Genomic DNA, 12,834 nt, shown 5'->3' with positions numbered 1-12,834 from the left:
TCAACTGGAAGAAAGAGTATCAGCGATTGAGGATCAAATGAATGAAATGAAGCGAGAAGAGAAACCAAAAGAAAAAAGAAGAAAAAGAAACGAACAAAGCCTGCAAGAAGTATGGGATTATGTAAAAAGACCAAATCTACGTCTGATTGGGGTGCCTGAAAGTGAGGGGGAAAATGGAACCAAGTTGGAAAACACTCTTCAGGATATCATCCAGGAGAACTTCCCCAACCTAGTAGGGCAGGCCAACATTCAAATCCAGGAAATACAGAGAACGCCACAAAGATACTCCTCGAGAAGAGCAACTCCAAGACACATAATTGCCAGATTCACCAAAGTTGAAATGAAGGAAAAAATCTTAAGGGCAGCCAGAGAGAAAGGTCGGGTTACCCACAAAGGGAAGCCCATCAGACTAACAGCAGATCTCTCAGCAGAAACTCTACAAGCCAGAAGAGAGTGGGGGCCAATATTCAACATTCTTAAAGAAAAGAATTTTAAACCCAGAATTTCATATCCAGCCAAACTAAGTTTCATAAGTGAAGGAGAAATAAAATCCTTTACAGATAAGCAAATGCTTAGAGATTTTGTCACCACTAGGCCTGCCTTACAAGAGATCCTGAAGGAAGCACTAAACATGGAAAGGAACAACCGGTACCAGCCATTGCAAAAACATGCCAAAATGTAAAGACCATTGAGGCTAGGAAGAAACTGCATCAACTAATGAGCAAAATAACCAGTTAATATCATAATGGCAGGATCAAGTTCACACATAACAATATTAACCTTAAATGTAAATGGACTAAATGCTCCAATTAAAAGACACAGACTGGCAAACTGGATAAAGAGTCAAGACCCATCAGTCTGCTGTATTCAGGAGACCCATCTCACACGCAGAGACATACATAGGCTCAAAATAAAGGGATGGAGGAAGATTTACCAAGCAAATGGAGAACAAAAAAAAGCAGGGGTTGCAATACTAGTCTCTGATAAAACAGACTTTAAACCATCAAAGATCAAAAGAGACAAAGAAGGCCATTACATAATGGTAAAGGGATCAATTCAACAGGAAGAGCTAACTATCCTAAATATATATGCACCCAATACAGGAGCACCCAGATTCATAAAGCAAGTCCTTAGAGACTTACAAAGAGACTTAGACTCCCATACAATAATAATGGGAGACTTCAACACTCCACTGTCAACATTAGACAGATCAACGAGACAGAAAGTTAACAAGGATATCCAGGAATTGAACTCATCTCTGCAGCAAGCAGACCTAATAGACATCTATAGAACTCTCCACCCCAAATCAACAGAATATACATTCTTCTCAGCACCACATCATACTTACTCCAAAATCGACCACGTAATTGGAAGTAAAGCACTCCTCAGCAAATGTACAAGAACAGAAATTATAACAAACTGTCTCTCAGACCACAGTGCAATCAAACTAGAACTCAGGACTAAGAAACTCAATCAAAACCGCTCAACTACATGGAAACTGAACAACCTGCTCCTGAATGACTACTGGGTACATAACGAAATGAAGGCAGAAATAAAGATGTTCTTTGAAACCAATGAGAACAAAGATACAACATACCAGAATCTCTGGGACACATTTAAAGCAGTGTGTAGAGGGAAATTTATAGCACTAAATGCCCACAAGAGAAAGCAGGAAAGATGTAAAATTGACACTCTAACATCGCAATTAAAAGAACTAGAGAAGCAAGAGCAAACACATTCGAAAGCTAGCAGAAGGCAAGAAATAACTAAGATCAGAGCAGAACTGAAGGAGATAGAAACACAAAAAACCCTCCAAAAAATCAATGAATCCAGGAGTTGGTTTTTTGAAAAGATCAACAAAATTGACAGACCACTAGCCAGACTAATAAAGAAGAAAAGAGAGAAGAATCAAATCGACGCAATTAAAAATGATCAAGGGGATATCACCACCGACCCCACAGAAATACAAACTACCATCAGAGAATACTATAAACACCTCTACGCAAATAAACTGGAAAATCTAGAAGAAATGGATAATTTCCTGGACACTTACACTCTTCCAAGACTAAACCAGGAAGAAGTTGAATCCCTGAATAGACCAATAGCAGGCTCTGAAATTGAGGCAACAATTAATAGCCTACCAACCAAAAAAAGTCCAGGACCAGATGGATTCACAGCTGAATTCTACCAGAGGTACAAAGAGGAGTTGGTACCATTCCTTCTGAAACTATTCCAATCAATAGAAAAAGAGGGAATCCTCCCTAACTCATTTTATGAGGCCAACATCATCCTGATACCAAAGCCTGGCAGAGACACAACAAAAAAAGAGAATTTTAGACCAATATCCCTGATGAACATCGATGCAAAAATCCTCAATAAAATACTGGCAAACCGGATTCAGCAACACATCAAAAAGCTTATCCACCATGATCAAGTGGGCTTCATCCCTGGGATGCAAGGCTGGTTCAACATTCGCAAATCAATAAACATAATCCAGCATATAAACAGAACCAAAGACAAGAACCACATGATTATCTCAATAGATGCAGAAAAGGCTTTTGACAAAATTCAACAGCCCTTCATGCTAAAAACGCTCAATAAATTCGGTATTGATGGAACGTACCTCAAAATAATAAGAGCTATTTATGACAAACCCACAGCCAATATCATACTGAACGGGCAAAAACTGGAAAAATTCCCTTTGAAAACTGGCACAAGACAGGGATGCCCTCTTTCACCACTCCTATTCAACATAGTGTTGGAAGTTCTGGCTAGGGCAATCAGGCAAGAGAAAGAAATCAAGGGTATTCAGTTAGGAAAAGAAGAAGTCAAATTGTCCCTGTTTGCAGATGACATGATTGTATATTTAGAAAACCCCATTGTCTCAGCCCAAAATCTCCTTAAGCTGATAAGCAACTTCAGCAAAGTCTCAGGATACAAAATTAATGTGCAAAAATCACAAGCATTCTTATACACCAGTAACAGACAAATAGAGAGCCAAATCAGGAATGAACTTCCATTCACAATTGCTTCAAAGAGAATCAAATACCTAGGAATCCAACTTACAAGGGATGTAAAGGACCTCTTCAAGGAGAACTACAAACCACTGCTCAGTGAAATCAAAGAGGACACAAACAAATGGAAGAACATACCATGCTCATGGATAGGAAGAATCAATATTGTGAAAATGGCCATACTGCCCAAGGTGATTTATAGATTCAATGCCATCCCCATCAAGCTACCAATGAGTTTCTTCACAGAATTGGAAAAAACTGCTTTAAAGTTCATATGGAACCAAAAAAGAGCCCGCATCTCCAAGACAATCCTAAGCCAAAAGAACAAAGCTGGAGGCATCACGCTACCTGACTTCAAACTATACTACAAGGCTACAGTAACCAAAACAGCATGGTACTGGTACCAAAACAGAGATATAGACCAATGGAACAGAACAGAGTCCTCAGAAATAATACCACACATCTACAGCCATTTGATCTTTGACAAACCTGAGAGAAACAAGAAATGGGGAAAGGATTCCCTATTTAATAAATGGTGCTGGGAAAATTGGCTAGCCATAAGTAGAAAGCTGAAACTGGATCCTTTCCTTACTCCTTATACGAAAATTAATTCAAGATGGATTAGAGACTTAAATGTTAGACCTAATACCATAAAAATCCTAGAGGAAAACCTAGGTAGTACCATTCAGGACATAGGCATGGGCAAAGATTTCATGTCTAAAACACCAAAAGCAACAGCAGCAAAAGCCAAAATTGACAAATGGGATCTCATTAAACTAAAGAGCTTCTGCACAGCAAAAGACACTACCATCAGAGTGAACAGGCAACCTACAGAATGGGAGAAAATTTTTGCAATCTACTCATCTGACAAAGGGCTAATATCCAGAACCTACAAAGAACTCAAACAAATTTACAAGAAAAAAACAAACAACCCCATCAAAAAGTGGGCAAAGGACATGAACAGACATTTCTCAAAAGAAGACATTCATACAGCCAACAGACACATGAAAAAATGCTCATCATCACTGGCCATCAGAGAAATGCAAATCAAAACCACCATGAGATACCATCTCACACCAGTTAGAATGGCAATCATTAAAAAGTCAGGAAACAACAGGTGCTGGAGAGGATGTGGAGAAATAGGAACACTTTTACACTGTTGGTGGGATTGTAAACTAGTTCAACCATTATGGAAAACAGTATGGCGATTCCTCAAGGATCTAGAACTAGATGTACCATATGACCCAGCCATCCCATTACTGGGTATATACCCAAAGGATTACAAATTATGCTGCTATAAAGACACATGCACACGTATGTTTATTGCAGCACTATTCACAATAGCAAAGACTTGGAATCAACCCAAATGTCCATCAGTGACAGATTGGATTAAGAAAATGTGGCACATATACACCATGGAATACTATGCAGCCATAAAAAAGGATGAGTTTGAGTCCTTTGTAGGGACTTGGATGCAGCTGGAATCCATCATTCTTAGCAAACTATCACAAGAACAGAAAACCAAACACCGCATGTTCTCACTCATAGGTGGGAACTGAACAATGAGATCACTCGGACTCAGGAAGGGGAACATCACACACCGGGGCCTATCATGGGGAGGGGGGAGGGGGGAGGGATTGCATTGGGAGTTATACCTGATGTAAATGACGAGTTGATGGGTGCAGCACAGCAACATGGCACAAGTATACATATGTAACAAACCTGCACGTTATGCACATGTACCCTACAACTTAAAGTATAATAATAATAAATAAATTAAAAAAAAAAAAAAAAAGATATGTATGTTTTTAAAGCTTTTGTCTACAACTACAATTTTGTGTTTGTTGTATTACATGTACAGTGCCTTATAAATAGTAAATATTAAATAAATATTTGATGAAGGCATATACCTATACTCAGCAAAAGTATATATGTGTGTATTTGTAAAGGTCTTGATAAACTAATGGAGGCAAGTGAATCTGTTGCTAAACTGTCTCAGGATCTTGCAGTCAAGGAGAAGGAGTTGGCCGTGGCTTCTGTAAAAGCAGATGAAGTGAGTTTGCATTTATTTTATCACTGATGAGGAATATTTTTCCATATTAAAATGCAGTATTTTAAAATGGTATTAAACAACAAGCAGGGTATAAATCTATGGACAATTCCTGGTAAGATAGTGTTCACAAAGACTTAGACATTTTTGTTTAACTTATACCAGCGTATATCTGAACTATTAATTTTGCTACTTGGCCTAAGACTATTATTTCTTCTCTCACTCTGTCTCTCTCTCTTATTCTTTTTCATCTGTTTATGAAATTTCTGCTTGACTATGAGTTATATTTGGTCTTCTGTTTAAGGTCCCTGTATGTTCCAGGTTTCTGGGATGGCCCAAATCTCACTTATATGTGTCAAGGAGGGCAAAGAATAAAGAGGAAGAGTTGGTGGAGTTTCTTTTTTTTAAAAAAAAGAAAGTGGAAAAATCCATACTCCTTTCAAGGAGATAGGTATATGTGTGTGCTGCTTTTTCTCTTTTTTTTTTTTTGAGATGGAGTCTTGCTCTGTTGTCCAGGCTGGAGTGCAGTGGCACAATCTCAGCTCACTGCAACCTCCACCTCCCGGGTTCAAGCGATTTTCCTGCCTCATTTTTGTATTTTTAGTAGAGACGGGGTTTCACCATGTTGGCCAGGATGGTCTCGATTTCTTGACTTTGTGATCCGCCTGCCTCGGCCTCCCAAAGTGCTGGGATTACAGGCGTGAGCCACAGTGCCCGGACTATGTGCTGCCTTTTTAAAATCTATTATACAGCCTTCTAGTCTCAGATTTTCAGCTTCCAGTCACCAAGAGTCAGCTGAGAATAAATACTTCAGTCTTGATCCTCGCCAGTTACTGAAATGAGTGAACTAACATAGGGGAGGCACTTACACATAGTCCTGGCATATGTGGTAAGCACTCAGTAAACATTAGCTACTTCTATTGTTATTATACAAGGCTTAATAGGGGTTTTTGCCCTTACTCTGTGATACTTTCTTGAATTGTTTTAATTTTCTAGAAATTTGTAGAGTGAAAATACTATTTCTTCTGAAAGCTTTAAATATTTATTTATATATATTCTAAGCCTAAGGAAAGCTTAGAAAATGGAAAACTGCGAGGAACTGCTCAAAGGAATTTACTTTAATACACCTTAAAATATAGACAATTTAGATAGGAAATAAATTTGTTCTTATTTGTGTTTTATATTATGTTGAATAAACATTTGCTCACTATTCAAATCTATAAATTTTGCTTGAAAGATTTCTATTTGCTTTCATGTGTTTGCTCAACTTAACAGGTATTAGCAGAAGTCACAGTAAGCGCTCAGGCTTCAGCCAAAATTAAAAATGAAGTACAGGAGGTAAAAGACAAAGCCCAAAAAATTGTGGATGAAATTGATAGTGAAAAAGTAAAAGCTGAAAGCAAGCTCGAGGCAGCTAAACCTGCATTGGAAGAAGCAGAAGCAGCCCTGAATGTGAGCAGTGCATTGTTACCCCTTCCAACACAAGTCCTAGAAGGCATCATGTTTCATTACATGAAATTAACTCATCAGAAAACTGAATTGAATTCTTAATGTGATTGATAATCTCTGAGTCTGGAAACAAATGTGTCAATTCAGTTTTCTAAGTTTTAATTTTTTTAAAGTCCTCACCTTTTATATTATTTTCATCCCACAAATTGGCCTTCCATGAGAACTGAGAAATAATGCTAGTGGTTAGTGGCCTAAACTATGAGAAATTCAGATTACACAGAGAACCTGCTCAGTTTTTCCACCATCCCTTCCAGATTATGTCACGCCCCCTTTTAAAATCTTCCTGTGGTTCCCACTGCTCTTAGGATAAAGTCCTGAGCTAGGCATTCACAGCTGTGAGGCAAAAGGTGCACAGCTTTGGAAGACCTCTGCATTCAACCTCTATGTATAATACACACACACACACACATATATATACACATGCACATATATGGTTATATACACAGGTGTATATACATACACGTATATATACACACACGTACATATATATGGATATATACACACTTATATACACACGTGTATATACATACACACTGCTAATACACACACATATATGTATGTATGTACGTATATATGATCTGGAGTAAATTTACTTCACTTTCTTGGGTATCTGTGGGGATTATAATATCTCATTGATCCTTAAAGAATCAATGCGAGCATTAAAAGTAATTAATACAAAGTGCTAGGTACATAGAAAGTGCTCAATAAATATTAGTGCTTCTGTTCCTGCTGACGACCTGGCTCCTGTCTATCTCTTGAACTTGTATATCTTGTCATTTTGTCCCTACACACAATGCGATCCAGTCATACAGAAAAATATATAGGATTCTGAAAGAATGGTCAGGGTCTGTTACCTTTAAACGTGCCTCCACCTCTGCCGGGAATGCTTTTCCTAACTTTCATTGCCTAATTAGAGTCAATCTTCAAATCTGGGCCCAGACCTCACTCCTCCTAGAAAGTTTTCAGTTCTTCTTCAAGGCCTTTCTTTGTTTTCGTGTCACTCACATGCTTCTGTCATGGCAGAAATCCTTATGTAGGTTAATTGTATTTTCTTTGCCATTTTTCAGGAGGTTATGAGGACAAGACTATTTTTGTTTGTTTTGTTTTATATGGGAGAATGCCTGCAATTGTTAAATGAACAAATAAATCTGTGATAATAATTTAATAAAATGTTAACAATGACCAGGACACGTTCTGCACCCCTACTTCCTTTATGGGTCTTACTATAACGTACAAAAGGGAGAGATCACCGAACCAAAGGAGTCTTAGAACATGTTATTGATCATATGGTCTCCCAGTTTTTGCCTTGATGGTCAGGCAATGTCTTAATCCAAACCCAGGCAATGGATAGAACTTTTCAAAAATATTTTTATGAGCCATGTATTACAGTAACTTCTCTTGTCTCCTTCTAATTCCTCCCCCTGCTATAGACAGGGAAGCCCTCAAAATGAAGGCTGAAGGTGAGGTTTCTGATATTCAGGGCTTTGTATCCTCTCTTAATATCCACAGCTAATATAGACCCTGTGCTTTGAAGATGCAAGTTATCTAAATGTTACATATCAATGGGACTTATTAACAGAGGTCTGTGATGGCAATGCCTGGTAGTGATATTTTAAACCAATTCATTGGGAGCAAAAGGGAAAAAAAGAATACATACAAATAAACAAACAGAAATACCAAAATAACAATGAAAGAGCCACTAAGCAAAAATCTTGGAACTGGAGAGAAAATATGCTTTAAAGTTTTCTATCTTAATTATTTAAAAGTATTAGATTTCTGTGTAGCTATTAATACCACTCAACAAACAAAATATCGATCCCTAATCCCAAATACAGACTATCAAGCCAAATGATATTGCCACAGTCAGGAAACTTGCAAAACCACCACATCTTATTATGAGAATCATGGACTGTGTTCTGTTACTATTTCAAAAGAAAATTGACCCTGTTACTATGGATCCAGAAAAACCTTGCTGCAAGCCATCATGGGGAGAGTCATTAAAGGTAAGTCAAGTCTATCTTTGTCAATCCTATGAGCTGCATCAGGCATCCTCAGCCTGGGACACTCAATATAGACCAGACAAACTGGCAGACAATAATTGATCATTGTGTATTGAAAAGTTTATCTTAAACTGCATCACATAAAATGTAAAGGGGGATAGATTTAAAGCTGAATGCCTTCTTTTTATGACATCTGTCCAGAACCGGTGGCTAGTATTGGCACAGCCTTGGTGTCAACCCAGCCCAATCTTCAAAACGGGGCTTGTGTGGTTGGTGGCATTCACATGCACTTACCAGAAAGAAAACTTACATAGCTTTTCTTCTTTACTCTTTTCACGTGGAATCCAGAAGACAATTTGTGATTTACAGATTTAGGTTGGCTACTGCCAATAGTCTCAATTTGTATATTTAGAGCAAATCTACTTCTTGGAGAAAATTCAATTTAGAAGTACATATTAACTCAGGAAGAAAGTATTTATTTTCTTCCAGAACTTACAGGTTATAATACTATTTTTCAGTTGATGAGTGCAACAGGATTCCTGTGGAGCCTTCAGCAGTTCCCTAAGGACACTATAAATGAAGAGACTGTTGAGCTACTACAGCCATATTTTAATATGGATGATTATACTTTTGAAAGTGCCAAAAAAGTCTGTGGGAATGTGGCTGGTCTCCTGTCTTGGACACTTGCTATGGCAATATTTTATGGCATCAATAGAGAAGTGTTGCCTCTGAAGGTAAAAGTTTCCTTCCTTCTCCCAGTAAATCAATGTTTCATAAAATCAATTATCAGTATTACTGCTATTAAAAGAAAATGTGTAGTTTAGATAAAGGTAGATGTCCCTGTTACCAAATTTGTCTTTTTTCCTGTGTCCTCTCAAAGTTTCTCCTTCTTTTTATGTCTGTTACATGCTTCTTGACAATGCAGGCGAGTGACTGAAACCAATGTGTTAACTTACACAGGAAATGAGTTTCTTGGGAATAATAATCAAGCTGTCATAAGAAGAAAAACTTGCCATTTCTTTGAAGTTTGGAGATTAGGTTTGGAGGTTGAATTTGATGACTGTATTTCAAACAAAACTTATAAAAATTAGACTTGACACTAGAAATGTTTTAAATTTCCAAGACAGGAGGAGAACCTTAAATGCAATCGAAGAAGCAAACAAAACCTAAAAGGTTGTTCACAAAAGACAAATCAAGATGTTGCAGATTTCCCATAACCCTAAACACTAGAAGATAATGGAAACACATATGCGGCGTTTTGAGGAGGAAAATGCTGGGGTCCAAGCACTCAATAATGGGCAAAGCTGGTCTTCATGTATGAGGGAACAGAAAGAGATTCTTAGGAGTGCAAGGATTCGTGAAATGTGTCAGTCAGATACACACTGCCTCCAGGGCCCTGTCTCCATCCCCTACCCCCACAAAGCTGAAAGTATTGTGAGTGGTTGCTCTGTGGAATGGATAATGATGAGTCGGTGGACAGGGGGTTACTGTTTTTCATAATAAGCTTTAGAGAAATGGCTGCCTCTTTAAAACCTGTGCATGAGGAACTTCGAGAAAAATAGAAAATCAATTTAAAATAAAAAGTTTCAACAAAGAGAAATGATAGGAAAAATATGAAAAAAAAAACACCCCAACAAAAAGATACCAAGGGAGAAATCTTACAATAAATGTAGAATTCAAGAAAAAAACAAAACACACACACATCAGAAAAGAGCTATTCTTTGTTGATAAAAATTATGATCCATAGTGAAGACAATTAAAATAATGTGTTATGCAATAAATAAAATAGCATCAAATCATAGAAAGCAAATCCATTAGTATTTTCAGTGGAAATTAACAAATATACTGTAATTTGAGATTGTGGCACATGCTATCAAATTAACAAAAATAATATTGTAATTTGAGATTGCGGCTACTCCTGGTAGGCATAGGGCCAGCTTCTTGGGTGTGCACACAGGGCCTTGTGTTAATGCTCTGCTGTTGCCATCTTCAGATTCTTAATAATTTTTTTTAACAAGGGGCCCCACATTTTTCATTTTGCACTGGGCCCTGTAAATTATAGAGGCAATCCTGAGTAGGCATAAATTAGTAATTATATAGAAATTTTACATGATATTATTTTTCAGGTTGAATAACTACTTTGAACTTTCTCCAATATAAACAAAGAATATGAAATTATTTCTAGAGTACAAGAAACATTTATAAGAATTAATTATATTCAATGGTAAAAGAGGACCTCGATTAAATTCCTGAAAGCAAAAAATCCTGGGGTCTCATTCTCTGATTATAAGCAATAATACTGGAAAGTTTACATTAAAATGAAGTCAGTCATTCCTAATTAGTACATAATGAAAATAAGTGAGTTACCAAAGCTTCTGTGATATGGCCAAAATGGTACATTCTTAGCCCTTACATGCATCAAAGAAACTAAACATTCCACTTAAGAGTTAAAGTATATACTCACTCATAAGCATACATACACACGAAATTTAAGGAAAGCAGAATAGAGCTAATAAAAATAACATTAAAAATTAGAGAAGAGAAAAGCAGCAGAATTAATGAGCAAATCTTTTTTTTTTTTTTTTGAGACTGTATCTTGCTCTATCATCCAGGCTGGAGTGCAGTGGTGTGATCTCGGCTCACTGCAAGCTCCGCCTCCCAGGTTCACGCCATTCTCCTGCCTCAGCCTCCCAAGTAGCTGGGACTGCAGGCGCCTGCCACCATGCCCAGCTAATTTTTTTGTATTTTTATTAGAGACGGGATATCACCGTGTTAGCCAGGATGGTCTCGATCTCCTGACCTCGTGATCCACCCGCCTCGGCCTCCCAAAGTGCTGGGATTACAGGCGTGAGCCACCGTGCCCCGCCCGGCCATTCATTTTGGGATTACAGGTGTGAGCCACCACTCCCGGCTGGCATTAATGAGCAAATCTAAGAACCTATGCTTTACAAAAACAAAACTGTAAGAAATATTCCAGGAAAATCTAATCAAGAAGAAAATAAAAACAAATGAAAATAGAAAGATAAATCCTCATAATTCTAGATGTGAAGATTCAAATAATTATAAAGCAATTTTTTTTTAAGAGACAGAGTTTCGTTCTGGCCCCCAGGCTGGAGTGCAGTGGTGCAATCATAGCTTACTGTAGCCTTGAATTCCTGGGATTAAGCAATCCTCCTCCCTCAGCCTCCCAAACTGCTAGGATTATAGGTGTGAGCCACTGTGCCAGGCTACAAATATTGCATAGTTGTATGTCAATATAGTAGAAAATCTAAATGAAATAAAAATGTTATGGGAAAAGGAGATAAATTCAAACAAACATTGAGAACAAAAATAAGAAAGGTATCAAAGAACTTCTACCCCAGAAGGCTTTGGGCCTAGATTACTTTACTGATTATTTTAAATTTACAAGAAGCAGATTCATTACCGCATTGTAGGACTTAGAAAAATATGAAAAACTACTGTTACAGTATTTTAACATGCAGAATCTTTGATATGTTTACATATCCGATACTCACAACATTATTTGTAATAACTAAAAATGGGGGGTGGAGAAGTGTATACGAGTAGGAAAAAGGTTAATTGTGATACATCCAACGTGTAGAATATCATGCAGTCACATAACTAATGTTCATGATGGACTTGGGACCTTCATAAAACGAAATGAAATAAAAAAAATCAAAATGCCAATTACCAACTTCCTAACACAACACTCACAGGTTATGTCTGAGTAAAATCGGGGTAACTTTTGTTCTCCTTCCTATACATTGTTGCATTTTCCATGTTTTCTTATTAAACATTAATAATTAAAAAAATTTTTTTTTGAGACAGGGTCTCACTCTGTCACCCAGGCTAGAGTGCAGTGTTGCGATCACAGGTCACTGCAGCCTTGACCTCCGGGGCCCAAGCGATCCTCCTGCTTCAGCCTCCAGAGTAGCTTGGACTACAGGTGCATGCCACCATACCCAGCTAATTTTTCTATTTTTCTGTGGAAACAAGATCTCCCTGTTTTGCCCAGGCTGGTCTTGAACTGGGCTCAAGTGATCTTCAGCCTCCCAAAGTTCTGGGATTACAGGCATGAGCCACCGTACCGGGCCAGTAATTAAAAATTTAAAAGTAATGAAATACCCTCCAAGACTCTCTGCTTTCCCAGCCGAAGACACTGAAACAGATGAGCTCGAAAGTCCCATGTAGTGCAGAAATTATGTGATTTGTGTTATCTACCAATTACAATCATGACTGTTTTGTGCAGCTAATACACTAA

General features: G+C 37.7%; 1 protein-coding gene across 1 annotated transcript in view; it reads left to right on the top strand.

Moving 5' to 3' along the window:
- DNAH8 (dynein axonemal heavy chain 8) overlaps positions 1-12,834 on the top strand; it is a 314,891-nt gene that overhangs the window by 193,924 nt on the left and 108,133 nt on the right. Inside the window, exons 66-69 of the mRNA XM_065544087.2 lie at positions 4,964-5,067; positions 6,340-6,516; positions 8,409-8,576; positions 9,092-9,307. Coding sequence (XP_065400159.1) covers positions 4,964-5,067; positions 6,340-6,516; positions 8,409-8,576; positions 9,092-9,307 — 665 coding nt within the window. The remainder of the gene's footprint in view (positions 1-4,963; positions 5,068-6,339; positions 6,517-8,408; positions 8,577-9,091; positions 9,308-12,834) is intronic.

This window comes from Macaca fascicularis, chromosome 4 (genome assembly GCF_037993035.2).
Source record: "Macaca fascicularis isolate 582-1 chromosome 4, T2T-MFA8v1.1".
NCBI classification, from domain to species: domain Eukaryota; kingdom Metazoa; phylum Chordata; class Mammalia; order Primates; family Cercopithecidae; genus Macaca; species Macaca fascicularis.
Note: the sequence above shows the minus strand (reverse complement) of the source record. Positions and strands in the feature narration are given on the sequence as shown.